General features: G+C 35.9%; 1 protein-coding gene across 1 annotated transcript in view; it reads right to left on the reverse strand.

Moving 5' to 3' along the window:
• CTNND2 (catenin delta 2) overlaps window positions 1-20,203 on the reverse strand; it is a 1,648,910-nt gene that overhangs the window by 749,804 nt on the left and 878,903 nt on the right. Inside the window, exon 7 of the mRNA XM_053714511.1 lies at window positions 5,771-5,965. Coding sequence (XP_053570486.1) covers window positions 5,771-5,965 — 195 coding nt within the window. The remainder of the gene's footprint in view (window positions 1-5,770; window positions 5,966-20,203) is intronic.

Genomic DNA, 20,203 nt, shown 5'->3' on the forward strand with positions numbered 1-20,203 from the left:
CAGTGTTAAAAATACATATCAGAATCTACCTCATTACAAACTCTATGTATGTCGTGTGGAAGAAGGAACAAATAAACAACCTGAACAAGAACAAGATATTAAATTACATTATCCCACTCAGAATTATTATGTTATACAGAACCAACATTTCTCTTATATATTGTGTGAAATAGAAAACTTTTTAAGTTACTGTAAACTGTATTGGAGAATACATCTCCATCACCAGTAAAATCAGTATTACACCATTTCCAACCAACTGTTATATAACAAGATTGTTAGAAGACAAAATTGTATTGATTTTACCTCCTGAGGAACATAAGTTATACATGTTAGTAAAAAAAAAATATATATATATATATATATATATATATATATCAAATACAATATATAACATACAAAATGCCCATATAGGGGATAGATACAAAAAGCCCATATAGGGGATAGATACAAAAACCCATATAGGAGATAGATGAATAACTTAAATATACTAACATAATGATAGAAAAAATAAATCAAATGTATTATTCTACAAAATAACTCATGTCTCATTCGGGGTTAAGACCTAGGGGGGTTATAGTTCTCAATTTATATATCCAATACAATTCTTGCTTTAACAACAGCCTATTCCTATCGCCACCCCTAGGTGGAAACATGACGCGATCTATTACCTGAACCCTCATTTCAAAAATATTGGTCATGTGTACCAGATTAAAATGTCTGGCTATTGCTGATTCTTTTACATACTCCTTGGTGTCCCTAACATGTTCCCTAAATCTGGACCTCAACTCCCTACTCGTTTGACCTGTATACTGCAGGTTACAGTGCTTGCATTCAAGGAGATAAACTACAAAAGTAGTTCTGCAATTGGCGTAGAATTTATGTTTAAACTCTTCTCCTGTCTGGCTACTCCTGAACCCATCACCTACTTGCACAAAACCACAAGTTATACAAGAACCATGGCCACATTTATAGGTTCCTCTCCTCCTAATCCAATCACTTCTATCGGAGTTGTTGGAGCAAATTAAACTAGGGGACAACTTAGATGACAATGTAGGTGCCCTTCTCGGCACAAATTTACATGAACCAATAATTGGTCTTAAAACATCATCATTTTCTAACAAATGAAGATTCCTCCTCAAGATAGAGCATACCTGATAGAATTGTTTAGAGTATTCAGTTGAGAATACTACAGTATCATGTTTTATAATATTTTGTTTCCTGGTCCCTCTAATTAATTCCTGCTGGGATTTTTGTCTCACCTCATTAAAAGCCTGGTCCAAGAGATTTTCATCATAACCTCTTGCTATGAGGCGCTCAATGAGGGTCTTAGCTTGTGCGTCAAAAAGGCTATCTGAATTAGTATTTCTACACAGTCTCATAAGTTGACCCCTGGGGATAGATCGTACCAAATGTGGTGGGTGACATGATCCAGCATGTGGAATTGTATTCCCAGCTGTCAACTTACGATAAGTGTCACTGATCACCTCACCAGTTTCCACATCTCCTTTTAGAGTAAGATCCAAGAAGTTAACCACTGACTCATACAGATCCCCCACAAACTTAAGATTGAACTCATTTTGGCACAAATATCCGAGAAAATCTTCATACACAAATGGTTCCTTGTCTATGAATATCAAATCGTCAATAAAACGCATATAGAAAACTATGTTTTCTTTAAAGGGATTATTTTCGGTGTACAAATAGAGATCCTCCCACAATCCCACATACAGGTTTGCGAATGAGGGGGCAAATTTAGCCCCCATGGCAGTTCCGCAAACCTGTATGTGGAATTCCCTATCGAACATAAAAAAATTATGCTTCAATAGAAACTCAATAACTTCACATAATACAGATTTGACCTCATCAGTAAATCGTGTATGTTTGTCAAAAAAGTACCAATTGCCTTTATCCCCATATGATGGGGTATACTCTAGTAAAGTGCAGTGGCGTCTACCACAATCCACTTATACTCCTTTTCCCATTTAAGGTTTTTTAGCAACTGTAGGAGATGTGTAGAATCCCTCAAGTAACTCTTAAGACCCCTCACCAGGGGCTGCAAGATAGAATCCATCCACTCTGAGGTGGGTTCGAGCAGTGACCCTATCCCCGAGACAATAGGTCGTCCCGGGGGTTGGGTCAAACTTTTATGCGTTTTGGGTAAATAATGGAAAATCGGAATCCGTGGATTCTCAGGAATCAAAAATTCCAGCTGTTCCCTGGTGAGGAGTCCAATAGAGACAGTCTGTTCAAGTACTCTAACCAATTTGGCCTTGAATAAATGCATGGGATTGGAATCTAACCTCCTATAAGTAGAAGGGTCATTAAGTTGCCTAATGCTCTCTTGCACATAGTCCTTCTTATTAAGAACGACTACGTTGCCGCCTTTATCTGAATTCCGGATAACCAAATTAGTATTATTCTCAAGTGATGCCAAGGCAGCTTTTTCCTTTCTTGTTAGATTGGACCCTACCATCTTCTTTTGTTTCACAGTATCCTCTAAAGCCAAAATTTCTCTCTCTATTCTCTTCTGGTAAAGATTCAAAGCAGGACCCCTAAACTGGATAGGATAGAAACTAGAGGATTGTTTTACAGGAGTGGGGATATCACTGTTTTCAGGGCCATATTCACCCTCCATATCCCTAAGTCCCTCTAACAAGATTTTATCTACAAAAATGGTTGATATACTTCTGTGTCAAACCCATATACATTATCACCTGTACCATTTAAATCTTGGGATGTAACCTCTCTAGACTGTAAATTGGTACTTTGTATCAAACTTAGTTTGGTGATGGCTTCGCGCACCGAAAAAAACCTCCTCAATGTCAACTTCCTAATGAATTTGTTGACATCCAACAATGTTTTAAACGCTGAGAAGGTGTTGGTCGGTGCGAAACCCAATCCCCTAGACAACAATGTAATTTGTTCTGCTGTTAGTTTAGTGTCCGAAAGATTAAGAACAGTTAGTCCTTCTTGTTCTGCTTGATTTTTTCTTCCCGATTTTCTTTGTTCTTTTCCCTGCTCTCCTTGTCTTTTTCCACCTAAAGGGATATCCATACTGTCCCTTCCTATTGGGCGCACCTCCATGTCTCCATATCTATGAGTGCATCCAAACCCTTTTCCTCCTCTGTTTTGCTAAATCTAATCTAATTAAAATAATAGGTAACTTGCATATTTTTGCTCCCGAAATAAAGAACCTTATATTGACTAGTATTAAATCTCATTTGCCATTTATCAGCCCATTCTTCCATTTTTTTGTAAATCCCCTAGCAGAGTAATTACCTTACACAACTATTTATCATCTGCAAAAATAGATATGGTGCTATTTTAGCATTCTTCAAAGTGATTTATACAAATATTAAAAACAAAAGGGCCCAGTGCTGATCTTTAGGGGACCCACTAATAACTTTTGTACAGTCTGAGTATGATTTCTATCTGGAATTTAATTTACCTGTTCTCAAATTTCTAATTTAAAAATGCAAATATTATAACTTGGGTTTTAAGGGATGTGGGACATTATTTATCACAGACTGAATCATGAAAGAACAATTTTGGGTTTCATGTCCTTTTTAGCTCTAAATATTTAGATAGGGAATACAATTTTTGAAAAGTTTCTAATCCACTATGTTCAAATGTGCTTAGTTCTCATGTTATTCTTTGTTGAAGAGATATCTAAATAGGTAGCATGCACATGCCTGGGGCACTACATGACAGAAAATAGTGCTGCCATCTAGTGCTCTTGCTAATGTATAACATTATATTGCTGCATACACATGCAACAAAGGATAACACAAAAACAAAGAAAATGTAATAATAGAAGTAAATTGCAAAGTTGTTTAATATTGTATGTTTTATCTGAATCATGAAAGAAAATATTTTGGGTTTTGTGTCCCTTTAAAGCCTCAACGTCTAAATTATTCTGCAAAGCAACTATATGAAATATTGAAACTTGAAAAAAATAAAGTGTGACAAAAATGGTCATAAGGTGAATCATTTTGTTTGCACCTATCTACCCCCTTGGCTGTCAGTTAGACTTGGAATATATCAATTTTATAGGCATGTGAAGGCCTTTATGGCAGTCAATGGGTTAAAAAAATATTAAACCCAAACATTTTCTTTTGTTATTCAGACAGAGCTTAGCATTTTACTACTATTATCAAATTTGCTTCATTCCCATGATATCTGCAGCACTAAATGGCAGGAAATAGTGCTTACAGTCTTGCAAAACTGCTGCCATATAGTGCTCCAGAAAGGGCCAGCATGCGTCCCTGCTTTTCGACAAAAGATATCAAGAGAAAGAAGAAAAATAGATATTATAAGTAAATTAGAAAGATATTTAAAATTGCATGCTCTAAGATTCAAAAAATGCTTCCACATATTACCACACCCAGATACCCACTATCCCCGATATCCCAAAACGCGGAATTTCTAGGAGGCCTAGACTATGCTGGCAATATACCGACCAACCTCGAAATAAGCTATACGATCCCCATCCACAAATTACTTAACGGTTCACAACTAAAACCTATATCCGAATTGAAAGATCTTCTTAGCGGAGCCTTTGCACAATGGCTCAAACATAGGCAACTACAACAGCTTTTAAACACATCCAAATACAAACTAGAGTGGACACGACCATTAACGCCCTTCGAAACATTGTGTATGACAGTGACTATAGAAAAAACTTACTAAAAAGTCCTCCACATCCACTAAGCTTCTAGAACTAAACTATAAAATTCCAGGTGGTATCTAACACCAGCATGCCTGAAAAGTATATACCCCATCTCCTCCGACAGATACTGGAGGGGATGCGGCTCCAAAGGTACCATGCTTCACATGTGGTGGTCCTGCCTCAAACTCAATCCCTTTTGGAAATCCTTAGAAACCTTCTTACAAACCCTGATGTGCCCCCTGTTCTCACTAACCCCCGTCATGGCAATACTAAACTCATTTCCAATAAAAACATGCCAATTACGCACCCGCCTCATAAAGTTTTCCTTAAATTCAGCAAAATCCCTGAAAGCCACACAATGGAAAAAACCTTCTACTCCCACAATAACAGATCAGATCTCTCATATGAGCAACTCTCTAATTCTTGAAGAATATGGGTACTTTAGAACCCAAAAACTTGAAATGCTCCTAGACATAAAGTTCTATTGGGAGACAACACTTCATAAATACCTGAACCCTCCAGAGGTTCCCACTGGCCCTGATGCTTAATACTGGATAGTTATTGGTTATCGCCTAGGAATAAGAGGATATGTTTTTTGATGTATGCAGACACATGTACTATGAACCACTTTATCTGATTTTTTTTTTTACTTACTACCTGATTACCGGAAAACTTCTGTTTGTTTATTGTTTAATGCACATTTTCATTGTAATGCACAAAAAACTCAATATAAACAATTTATGGAAAAAGCAAATAAAAAAAACATTCCATACTCTATCTGAATCATTAAAATCAGTGTTAAAGAAGTTCTTACACACATGATGACCAATGGGAAAATTAGATACTGCTATATATTCACAAAATAAATAAATCAATAAATACAGATTACAGTAGGCTGTCACATATTTTAGTGAATATTTTCTGTATGTAAAAGGAATATGTAATAGGAATAAGACAGACTGATCTCTATGGAGAGCTTTATCTAAAAATATTAGAGCATCTATATGAACAAATATTAACATTTCATATAAGTTTTGTAATTTACTTCTATCATTAAATGTGATCTCTTGAAACTTGATAGAAAAGAAATGCTGTGCTTACCTGTGTTTGTGCGATATGAGCTGGTGTGTGCTGGCAGTAATGGGTCTCCCTGGCTTTGGCTAAGGCTTCTCATAGGGGCCTTTTGATATACTCTGTCTTCATAAATAGGGTCTATATGATGCTCCGGCGACTGCAAGGCCCTTAGTTCAGAACCCAAATGACTATGCTGGCTTGTGTAAGATGCCCGAGATCCCGCTGAAACATAAAGTATAGGAAGAAGAAAAAAATGTTTTATTCAATAAGTATTATAAACAATCATATCACTTCAAATTGTTGTGCACAAAACAGCAAGATTCTTGTGTTTGGCTGAAATAATATAAAATAGTACCTGAGAGTTATGTTAAATTAGTTACTGTCATCTTGCAGCTGTCTGAAATTGCTTTAAACCTTATTTTGTTTATCACAGATTTTAAACAGTCTATAAAAATTCAGCAGAAAACATATTTTTATGTATTTGTTACAAAACTATTTTGTTAGTGTGAAATGTGTCATTTAAATGTTATAAAACAATATGTTTATATTGTAAAAAAAATTAATGTTTATAATAATAGTACACATACATATAAACACACACACACACACATCACACACACATACATATAAACACACACACATCACACACACATACATATAAACACACACACATACATATAAACACACACACATCACACACACATAGATATAAACACACACACATCGCACACACATACATACATACATATAAACACACACACACATACATATAAACACACACACATCACACACACATACATACATACATACATATAAACACACACACATCACACACACATACATACATACATACATATAAACACACACACATCACACACACATACATATAAACACACACACATACATATAAACACACACATCACACACACATACATATAAACACACACACATACATATAAACACACACACACATACATATAAACACACACACACACATCACACACACATACATATAAACACACACACACACATATAAACACACACACATCACACACACATACATATAAACACACACACATACATATAAACACACATACATACATATAAACACACACGCATACATATAAACACACACACACATCACACACACATACATATAAACACACACACATACATATAAACACACACACATCACACACACATACATATAAACAACACACATACATATAAACACACATACATACATAAAAACACACACACATCACACACACATACATATAAACACACACACATACATATAAACACACACACATACATATAAACACACACACATCACACACACATACATATACATATAAACACACACACATACATATAAACACACATACATACATATAAACACACACACACATACATATAAACACGCACACACACACACACACATCCCACACACATACATATAAACACACACACATACATACATATAAACACACACACATACATATAAACACACACACACACACACATACATATAAACACACACACACATACATATAAACACACACACATACATATAAACACACACACATCACACATACATACATACATATAAACACACACACATACATATAAACACACATACATACATATAAACACACACACACACATATAAAAGCAAACACACAGATACAGTTGTATGCAAAAGTTTAGGCACCCCTGACAATTTCAATTATTTTCATATATAAAAAATTGGGTGTTTGGATCAGCAATTTCATTTTGATCTATCAAATAACTGAAGGACACAGTAATATTTCAGCAGTGAAATGAGGTTTATTGGATTAACAGAAAATGTGCAAAATGCATCCAAATTAAATTTGACAGGTGCATAAATGTGGGCACTCCAACAGAATTATTGCATCAATATTTAGTAGAGCCTCCTTTAGCAGAAATAACAGCCTCTAGACGCTTTCTATAGCCTGTAATGAGTGTCTGGATTCTGGATGAAGGTATTTTTGACCATTCCTCCTTGCAAAACATCTCCAGTTCATTTAGGTTTGATGGTTGCCGAGCATGGACAGCCCGCTTCAAATCACCCCATAGATTTTCAATGATATTCAGGCCTGGGGACTGTAATGACCATTCCAGAACATTGTACTTGTTCCTCTGCATAAATGTCAGTAGATTTTGAGCAGTGTTTTCGGTCGTTGTCTTGTAGAAATATCCAGCCAGGCATAACTTTAACTTTGTGACTGATTCCTCAACATCAATCTCAAGTATCTGCTGATATTGAGTGTAATCCATGCGACCCTCAACTTTAACAAGATTCCCAGTACTGGCACTGGCCACATGGCCCCACAGCATGATGGAACATCCACCAAATTTCTCTGTGGGTAGCAAATGTTTGTCTTGGAACGCTGTGTTCTTTTGCCGCCATGCATAATGCCCCTTGTTATGACCAAATAACTCAATCTCTGTTTCATCAGTCCACAGCACCTTCTTCCAAAATGAAACTGGCTTGTCCAAATGTGCGTTTGCATACCTCAAGCGACTCTGTTTGTGACGTGTGTGCAGAAAAGGCTTCTTCCGCATCACTCTCCCATACAGCTTCTCCTTGTGCAAAGTGCAGGTCTTTGGAGGTGGTCTGTGGGCTGTTTTTGACTGTTCTCACCATCCTTTGCCTTTCCAATATTTTACTTGGCCTGCCACTTCTGGCCTTAACAAGAACTGTGCCTGTGGTCTTCCATTTCCTCACTATATTCCTCACAGTGGACACTGACAGCTTAAATCTCTGCGATAGCTTTTTGTAGCCTTCCCTAAACCATAATGTTGAACAATCTTTGTTTTCAGGTAATTTGAGAGTTGTTTTGAGGCCCCCATGTTGCAACTCTTTAGAGGAGAGTCAAAGAGAACAACAACTTGCAATTGGCCACCTTAAATACTTTTTCTCATGATTGGTTGCACCTGTCTATGAAGTTCAAGGCTTAATGGGCTCACCAAACCAATTGTGTGTTCAAATTAATCAGTGCTAGGTAGTTACAGGTATTCAAATCAACAAAATGACAAGGGTGCCCAAATGTATGCACCTGTCTAATTTCGTTTGGATGCATATTGCAGATTTTCTGTTAGTCCAATAAACCTCATTTCACTACTGAAATATTACTGTGTCCTTCAGTTATTTGATAGATCAAAATGAAATTGCTGATCCAATCACCCAATTATTTATAAATGAAAATCATAGAAATTGTCAGGAGTGCCTAAACTTTTGCATACAACTGTACATATAAACACACACACACACACACATAAATATAAACACACACATCACACACATACATATAAACACACACACATCCATATAAACATACACACACACAAACATATAAACACACACACACATATAAACACACACACATCACACATACATACAAACACACACACATCACACATAGATATAAACACACACACACACATATATAAACACACACACATACAAATAAACACACACACACACATCACACATACATATAAACACACACACATACATATAAACACACATACATATAAACACACACACAAATAAACACACACATCACACATACATATAAACACACACACACATACATATAAACACACACACACATACAAATAAACACACACACACATCACACATACAAATAAACACACACACATACATATAAACACACATACATATAAACACACACGCATATAAACACACACACACAGACATACATATAAACACACACATCACACATACATATAAACACACACATCACACACACATACAAATAAACACACACACATCACACATACATATAAACACACACACATACATACAAACATAGTATACACACATATATATTAAGAATAAAGAGAAGAGATATATATTGAGTATCTAAGACAATTGTATTAAACAATAGCAGCCACATAGGTCACATGTAATCAAAGGACACAAATATGCAGGCTTAAGCCTAAAAGCACAAGTCCCATCGTACTTAAATGGTCAGTCCCATGAGCATATGTAGAAAAGTGACCTAAGTCTTTTATCAGGTGTAGTTAATAAGAAGGCTTGTAGTGTCTCAATTGCAGAAAGGTACGCAGCGTAGTCAGCAAAGTTCAGTGGATACGTGCAGGAAAAGACTGGAGCAGCTCCTCTCTAGGCCCTTGGGCACAGCGTGAGAACTGACACCGGTACACTCACCCAGGAAGCGACAACCAGCCGTGGAGAAAAGTAGAAGCTCCTATCTCCGCAGAACAGTGCCGTCCCGGCGTTCACATCTGAGAGCAAATAATTTCCGGTATCATGTGACTGCTACGTCGCACGTCACGTGGTCTCCTGCCAACCAATCGATAACTTTGTAGAGCCGTAACTAAGACCTTGATGCAGCCAGGGATTCCCATGTCACAGCACGATACTTCCAGCTATAGGCATCTCCTCACTTAGATAGCGGCAATGATGGTGGCAAATGTAGGTGAATCCTGAACAGCACAACTGCATATAGGCTGACAGAAAAGTGCTTCTTAGATGTCCCAATAGGTATAATGCCAATTGAGCCAGGGATGATATCAACGGTAGAAACTGCTGATAATAGGTAGACACCCCACAGTCCACCGGGTATAAATGAAATAAAGTAAAGAACTTTCAGCAGTCAACCATAAGTGTATCAAAAAACGTAGTGCTTTATTCCAGGATAAAACAACAGGACAAGCAGTAAAAATTTCAGAACATAGTCTGACCGGTTTTGGTCTAACTGACCGTAATCGTAGACTGATGCATAACATGTGTAACATACATTTAAATAGCATGTATCTTATCCTGATTGGCTAAAAACAAACAGTCAGAAATTTTAACTCCATATGTACTGACACCAATGAATCACACTTATTAAATGGCTATACATAAATAAAATTTGTTAAACCATATAGACCATGGGTGTCCAAACTTTGCTCTCCAGAGGTTTTGGAACTACATTTCCGATGATGCTCAGCCAGCATTTTATCTAGCTGAGCATCATGGGAAATGTAGTTCCAAAACCTCTGGAGAGCAAAGTTTGGACACCCCTGATATAGACGGTAAGTGGTGAAGAGGACAATAATAGACCCTTTAAGCAAATATCATATTACATATAAAATGTTCAAGAATATAGAGAGTTTATGTACAAAAAATATTTTATAAAGAATATATATATATGTGTATATATATTCTCACATGGAATACAGAAACTGGCAAAATAGGAATATATTTAAGCAAATACATATCTTCATGCTTATGCTTATAGACAGTTGTATCAAGAATATATAGTAGAGTTTAGGCAAAATGATATACTAATCTATAGCTTATCCCATAAAGTGATAATGAATCATATGGGAAATAAATATAGAAAATAGATATAGTCTAGCATTAAATCATGATGATGACAACACCTTACTATTCATTGGACACATTTATAATTATACATATTACGCTCGAAACATACATTAAGATAAAGCAATAATAATAATAAATGTTTGTGCATCTCCAATTCAACTAGGTAATGAAACATCCTAAGATAATGCTTGATCATCTTTGCCAATAATTAATGATGTCGAACTCAGAATTAAAACCTAAAGGTAATAAGCTTTTCATTTTAAATATCCAATAAGTTTCCTGTTTGCACAAAATTGGAAATTTGTCTCCACCTCTAGGAGGTTTCCTAATTTGTTCAATAGCTTTCCATCTCAATGTTTTAGTATTTTGATCATGTATTTCAATGAAATGCTTAGATAGCACTGAACAGGTAACTTTATTAGATATGTAAGACAAATGCTCTTTTATACGTTTGCCAACTTCCCTTGTAGTTCTTCCTAAGTACTGTTTCTGGCAAAGACTGCATTCCACCAAATAAATGATGTACGGGCTCCTACAGTTTATACATCCTTTAGTAGGAAATATTTGTCCAGTAACAGTAGATTGGAATGTTTCACTGCTACGAATGTGGTCACAAGAGCCACAGTTCTTTCTGCCGTATTTGAATGTCCCATTATTATGTAACCAAGAACTGGTCACTTTTTTGTCACTTCTCAGCATACTTGGTGCTAATAACATTCACTTCTGAATGGAATAGGGACAGGGTAAATTTTTTAGATGTTACCTTGATGGGCGATGTGGGGAGTGGAAAAATTATTTCCACTCTTTATAGAAAGCCCATCTCAGGCAATAGTCTTCTACATGCCCATTCCAGTCACCCCAAACATGTATTTAAAGGTATTGCTAAGAGCCAGTTCCTACGAGCTAAGTGAAACTGTTCCCTTGAAAGTGATTTTCTATCTGAAAGTAAACAACTTAGAGACAGAATGATCGTTAGGGGATATCCCAAACAAACTATTAACAAGGCGTTTTTTGAGACTAAAGGATTAAAACGTGAAGTTTTACTTAAAACAAAAGGGATTCAGAACAAAAAAACAAACCAAATAGATGATTGTAAACCCAAATTCATCAAGTCTTTTTCCAATCAATATGATGCAGTCTGTACCATAGTTAAGAAAAATCTTCCAATCCTAATGGGAGACAAGTCCCTTAGACACACTGTAGAAAAGGGTTGCATGTTTGTCCCCCAAAGAAATGTCACTTTGGGAAATATATTAGCACCAAGTATGCTGAGAAGTGACAAAAAAGTGACCAGTTCTTGGTTACATCATAATGGGACATTCAAATACGGCAGAAAGAACTGTGGCTCTTGTGACCACATTCGTAGCAGTGAAACATTCCAATCTACTGTTACTGGACAAATATTTCCTACTAAAGGATGTATAAACTGTAGGAGCCCGTACATCATTTATTTGGTGGAATGCAGTCTTTGCCAGAAACAGTACTTAGGAAGAACTACAAGGGAAGTTGGCAAACGTATAAAAGAGCATTTGTCTTACATATCTAATAAAGTTACCTGTTCAGCGCTATCTAAGCATTTCATTGAAATACATGATCAAAATACTAAAACATTGAGATGGAAAGCTATTGAACAAATTAGGAAACCTCCTAGAGGTGGAGACAAATTTCCAATTTTGTGCAAACAGGAAACTTATTGGATATTTAAAATGAAAAGCTTATTACCTTTAGGTTTTAATTCTGAGTTTGACATCATTAATTATTTGCAAAGATGATCAAGCATTATCTTAGGATGTTTCATTACCTAGTTGAATTGGAGATGCACAAACATTTATTATTATTGCTTTATCTTAATGTATGTTTCGAGAGTAATATGTATAATTATAAATGTGTCCAATGAATAGTAAGGTAATAGTAAAGTTTGTTTTTAGCCAATCAGGATAAGATACATGCTATTTAAATGTATGTTACACATGTTATGCATCAGTCTATGATTACGGTCAGTTAGACCAAAACCGGTCAGACTATGTTCTGAAATTTTTACTGCTTGTCCTGTTGTTTTATCCTGGAATAAAGCACTACGTTTTTTGATACACTTATGGTTGACTGCTGAAAGTTCTTTACTTTATTTCACACACACACATATATATATATATATATATAGACACAGTATATATATATATATATATATATATATATATATATATATACTGTTTATATATGGCATAAAGGAATTGAAAACAAAATTTAATATCATGGGGTCGATTTATCAACCCATCAAGTATCTGTTTCCGCGCGAAAGAAGCTGCTCCTTAACTCGTCCGCCACCTCTGAGGCACTGACAGTAATACGATCGGGTTAACTGACACCCTCTACTAGCGGCCGAATGGCTGCGAATGTGCAGGTGGCGGCATTGGACTAGTGTATGCTGTCAGCATTTATCAATGGATGGCAGACATGAGGCCCACATATCTCTGTAGCAACAGATCAATAATGGAATAATGGGGTATATTCAGAATAAATATGTTTCTGCATAAAGATTGATGGACAGTTGGTCATGTTAATTATAATTAAAATATTTTTTGCAGATTAGTTTTTATTTTATATATATATATATATATATATATATATATATATATATATATATATATATATATATATATATATATATATATATATATATATATATATATATATATATATTGGTGCTTAAAAAGACAAGAACCAAATTTTTTTTCTTTCGTGTTTCAAATAGAACAATCAATTTTAAATAACTTTCCAATTTATTTATATAATCTAATTTGTTTTGTCCTCTTTGTATCCTTTGTTGAAAAGTATAGCTAGGTAGGCTCAGAAGCTGCTGATTGGTGGTTGCACATATACAGTATGCCTCTTGTCATTTGCTTTCATCTATCTCTCAGTAGTACATTTACTGTCCCTTCAACAAGAGAAAATAATAAAAGTAAATTAGAAAGTGGTTTAATAGTGTATTCTTTATCTGAATCATGAAAGAACATATTTCCTGTCCCTTTAATTTCCACTTTTAAACACAACATGATGTAGAAAATAAAAAAAATAAAAAAAACATGGGGGGCAGATTCTGTTTTGTGCATAAAGTCTATGAAAATTCTTCCTACATATCCTATGATATATTTTTTTAATGGAATAAACTGCACACCCTCTGTTTCTTCTTCTTAAAATGCATATTTAATTCTTCGTTATTTATATTTCTCTATTGGAAATAATAAAGTAAAATTGTCTGTACTGCAATGCATATAATTTTCTTGTCAACTAACTTAAATATTCCATGTTAGAATAGTTTATTAAAGAAACAATATAATTTAAAAATGTGCAATATTATTTAATTCCTAAAATGATACAAGAAAAAGAGGGTGCCTCATAGTGTGGTATGTCCCCAAATGGGTGTAAAACTGTCAAAGGTAGAAGGCTTACCAGATGGTGTTACACCGTACTGTGACCGGTGTCAGCATGCAGACTAGCACTCTACAGTGGCTAGTACACTGTTATAGGGGGTTCCCCTCAAAGGTGTCAGCCGTGATCCGGTGTTGGATACGCTTCAAGTGAAAGCTGCGGTGAGACTCTGGGCACACCGATGAACTTGCAAACAGAATAAAAACAAAGGACAACTTCCAAAATTTCAAAGGATAAAAACAACGCTTTAATCTTAGCTACAACGCGTTTCTCGACCAAATGGACAGGTCGTTTCTTCAGGCAATAAGATTAAAGCGTTGTTTTTATCCTTTGAAATTTTGGTTGACACCTTTGAGGGGAACCCCCTGTAAACAGTGTACTAGCCACTGTAGAGTGCTAGTCTGCATGCTGGCACCGGTCACAGTATGGTGAAACACCATCTGGTAAGCCTTCTACCTTTCACAGTTTTACACCCATTTGGGGACATACCACACTATGAGGCGCCCTCTTTTTCTTGTATCATTTTGGTAGATCTTCCCACACACCGGGTTGAAGCGGAGCGGCCTCTTCCCAAATGTATATCATACCGATCACGTATCAAATCCACACTGTTGGAAATTAGCCCTGTTTCCATTGGGAACGGACTTTGGTAATTTTGCACACAACGTACAATATTATTTTCAGCCCTCCCCAACAAGTTCCCCTCCTGGGATCTTTTATTATTTAATTCCTGCTTTTCCTCTAATTTAAAGGGACAGGAAACTCCAACATTTTCTTTCTTGATTTGGATACTACATACAATTTGAAACAACTTTCATATTATTTCTATTATCAAAATTGCTTCATTATATTGTTATCCTTTGCTGAAGGAACAGCATTGTACTACTGCAGCTAGCTGAACACATCTAGTTAGCCAATCACAACAGACAAATGTGTGCAGGCACCAATCAGCAGCTAGCTCCCACTAGTGTAGGATATGTGTGTATTCTTTTTCAACAAGGGATACCAAGAAAACGAAGCACATTTAAAAATAGAAGTAAATTTAAAAGTGTCTTAAAATGACATGCTCTATCTGAATCATGCAAGTTTAATTTTGACTTTCATATCCCTTTAACTATGAAACATCTTTGCAAAGGGTTTATCACTGGACTGCAAAAAGTAGTTAAAATAAAGGGTCTAATGTCCTTATAGGTGTTGTTATAGTCTCATTTAATTATGTTATTGATGTCAGAGCTCATAGATCTTTCTTTTGTTGTACTAATAAAAACAAGTTAGGTACCCAAATAAGTGCTAGATTACGAGTGGCGTTCTGTTTGGCGCGAGCGATAAGGGGTTTATTGCAGGTGTTTGCGCGTGTTAGAAGTAGCACACGTATTATAAGTTGAAAGTAAACTTGTTCGCTGAGCACAATTGAATTTAACGTGCATGGATCGCAACCTTAGAGCTCTGGTTAACTGTTATGCTTGAATAAAAAGTGTCACAAAAAATATCAAAAATACATTTCACAGTACAGTTACACTCATAATAACACCTTAAAAAAATATTGAAAACACAATTTTGCATTAAAAATGTATACGGCCTACTTAATATATTATATAGCGGCGTGTGTTATGTGATTCCACCGATGTGCAAGGTAAACTTACGGGGCGACGTGGGTTTCAGCAGTTGTACTGAAACTTACGCAAACTCTGTGATTGTGCCCGGTGATTTAACAGGACACTGTAATGTAAAATATTTGTTTATTTTTGTATTTGAAATAGTTGTTTTTGATTATTAAAAACATCACCTATTGTTCTAAAGAATATGCCAATTTAAATGAGCAGAGCCTGCAGAAAGAGCAGGCCTGCTCTGTCTTTATGTACATACAGTTTAATAGCTAGGTATTGAAATGCAAATTAAAGGGACAGTCTACACCAGAATTTTTATTGTTTTAAAAGATAGATAATCCCTTTATTACCCATTTCCCAGTTTTGCATAACCAACACAGTTATAATAATATACTTTTAACCTCTGTGATTATCTTGTATCTAAGCCTCTGCAAACTGCCCCTTTTTTCAGTTCTTTTGACAGACTTGCAGTCTAGCCAATCAGTGCCTGCTCCCAGATAACTTCTCGTGCATGAGCACAGTGTTATCTATATGAAATACGTGAACTAACACCCTCTAGTGGTGAAAAACTGTTAAAATGCAATCTGAAAGAGGTGGGCTTCAAGGTCTAAGAAATTAGCATATGAACCTCCTAGGTTAAGCTTTAAACTAAGTATACCAAGAGAACAAACAAAATTGGTGATAAAAGTAAATTGGAAAATTGTTTAAAATTACATGCTCTATCTGAATCATGAAAGTTTATTTTGGCCTAGACTGTCCCTTTAAGGCTGGGGGATTTCAAAGAGTAAAACCTGCTATTTTGAATACAAAAATATCTCTCTGTTTGCCACCCACCACTATGAGGTTAATTTATACTTGTATCTCCTGTTTACATAGATTTTCTACAGAGTATACAAACACATTCCTATTTTCAACATAGGTGGTGGTTTCAACAGGCAAAATTAGCAAAATTTTTAAATAAAAAATAAAGGCAAAGGATGCATATATATATATATATATATATATATATATATATATATACACACACACACATTTTATACATTTCAGCAGGTAAAATTGATAATTGGGAATACATTAAAATGGAAAACATTTTACAGTGTACTGTTCCTTTTTAACACCTAGGGAAGCACTAGCAAAATAAAGTTCCTGCAAAATTACTAAAGCGCCTGGATACTTCCGAAATATTTAGTCTGCTTCCTAAATGTGTTTATCCCAGCTCTAGATAAGATGATTTACTTCTTAGAAATGGTAAAATAAGCTTTCTTAAAATTGTTTATCCACGCTCCAGATAAAAGGATTTTTTTGTTGTTGATGGTAAAGGAAGCTGAAATATTACCACAATCCAAGTAAGGAACAGTTTCTTGAGAGAAGTTTAAGTCCTGGATTTTGTAAAAGGTGTGTGGGCAGCAAGTGATCAAACAAAACACCTTGCTTCAATATTTAAAGGTATAGGAAAGTCAAAATTAAACTTGCATGATTCACATAGAGCATGTCATTTTAAGACACTTTTAAATTCACTTCTATTTTCAAATGTGCTTCATTCTCTTACGGCTAGATTTAGAGTTTTGTCGGTAACGACCCGAAAAGCTAACGCCGGCTTTTTTCTGGCCGCACCATAAAAATAACTCTGGTATTGAGAGTCCACATAAAGGCTGCGTTAGGCTCCAAAAAAGGAGCGTAGAGCATATTTAACGCAGCTTCAACTCTCGATACCAGAGATGCTTACGGACGCGGCCAGCCTCAAAAACGTGCTCGTGCACGATTCCCCCATAAAAAACAATGGGGCTTTTTGAGCTGAAAAAAAACCTAACACCTGCAAAAAAGCCTCGTTCAGCTCCTAATGCAGCCCCATTGTTTGCTATGCGGAAACACTTCCTACGTCTGCACCTAACACCCTAACATGTACCCCGAGTCTAAACACCCCTAACCTTACACTTATTAACCCCTAATCTGCCGCCCCCGCTATCGCTGACCCCTGCATATTATTATTAACCCCTAATCTGCCGCTCCGTAAACCGCCGCTACTTACATTATCCCTATGTACCCCTAATCTGCTGCCCTAACATCGCCGACCCCTATATTATATTTATTAACCCCTAATCTGCCCCCCACAACGTCGCCTCCACCTGCCTACACTTATTAACCCCTAATCTGCCGAGCGGACCTGAGCGCTACTATAATAAAGTTATTAACCCCTAATCCGCCTCACTAACCCTATAATAAATAGTATTAACCCCTAATCTGCCCTCCCTAACATCGCCGACACCTAACTTCAATTATTAACCCCTAATCTGCCGACTGGAGCTCACCGCTATTCTAATAAATGTATTAACCCCTAAAGCTAAGTCTAACCCTAACACTAACACCCCCCTAAGTTAAATATAATTTACATCTAACGAAATTAATTATCTCTTATTAAATAAATTATTCCTATGGCATTTTTTTATTTTGGGGGGCTTTGTTATTTTATTAGGGGGCTTAGAGTAGGTGTAATTAGTTTAAAATTGTTGTAATATTTTTCTTATGTTTGTAAATATTTTTTTATTTTTTGTAACTTAGTTCTTTTTTATTTTTTGTACTTTAGTTAGTTTATTTCATTGTAGTTATTTGTAGGTATTGTATTTAATTTATTTATTGATAGTGTAGTGTTAGGTTTAATTGTAGGTAATTGTAGGTATTTTATTTAATTAATTTATTGATAGTGTAGTGTTAGGTTTAATTGTAACTTAGGTTAGGATTTATTTTACAGGTAAATTTGTAATTATTTTAACTATTTTAGCTATTAAATAGTTCTTAACTATTTAATAGCTATTGTACCTGGTTAAAATAAATACAAAGTTACCTGTAAAATAAATATTAATTCTAAAATAGCTATAATATAATTATAATTTATATTGTAGCTATATTAGGATTTATTTTACAGGTAAGTATTTAGCTTTAAATAGGAATAATTTATTTAATAAGAGTTAATTCATTTCGTTAGATTAAAATTATATTTAATTTAGGGGGTGTTAGGGTTAGATTTAGCTTTAGGGGTTAATACATTTATTAGAATAGCGGTGAGCTCCAGTCGGCAGATTAGGGGTTAATGTTTGAAGTTAGGTGTCGGCGATGTTAGGGAGGGTAGATTAGGGGTTAATACTATTTATTATAGGGTTAGTGAGGCGGATTAGGGGTTAATAACTTTATAATAATAGCGGTGCGGTCCGCTCGGCAGATTAGGGGTTAATAAGTGTAGGCAGGTGGAGGCGACGTTGAAGGGGGCAGATTAGGGGTTAATAAATATAATATAGCGGTCGGCGGTGTTAGGGGCAGCAGATTAGGGGTACATAGCTATAATGTAGCTGGCGGCTCTTTGCGGTCGGCAGATTAGGGGTTAATTATTGTAGGTAGCTGGCGGCGACATTGTGGGGGGCAGATTAGGGGTTAATAAATATAATATAGGGGTCGGCGGTGTTAGGGGCAGCAGATTAGGGGTACATAAGGATAACGTAGTCGGCAGATTAGGGGTTAAAAAAAATTAATCGAGTTGCGGCGATGTGGGGGGACCTCGGTTTAGGGGTACATAGGTAGTTTATGGGTGTTAGTGTACTTTAGAGTACAGTAGTTAAGAGCTTTATAAACCGGCGTTAGCCCAGAAAGCTCTTAACAACTGACTTTTTTCCTGCGGCTGGAGTTTTGTCGTTAGATTTCTAACGCTCACTTCAGACACGACTCTAAATACCGGAGTTAGAAAAATCCCATTGAAAAGATAGGATACGCAATTTACGTAAGGGGATCTGCGGTATGGAAAAGTCGCGGCTGAAAAGTGAGCGTTAGACCCTTTTTTGAGTGACTCCAAATACCGGAGGTAGCCTAAAACCAGCGTTAGGAGCCTCTAACGCTGGTTTTCACGGCTAACGCCAAACTCTAAATCTAGGCCTTAGTATCTCTTGTTAAAAATGAATACGCTCATATCATACACTAGTGGGAGCTGCTGCTAATTGGTGCCTGCACACATTTGTCTCTTGTGATTGGCTAGATATTTTCAGCTTCCTG

Source organism: Bombina bombina, chromosome 5, assembly GCF_027579735.1.
Source record: "Bombina bombina isolate aBomBom1 chromosome 5, aBomBom1.pri, whole genome shotgun sequence".
NCBI classification, from domain to species: Eukaryota; Metazoa; Chordata; class Amphibia; order Anura; family Bombinatoridae; genus Bombina; species Bombina bombina.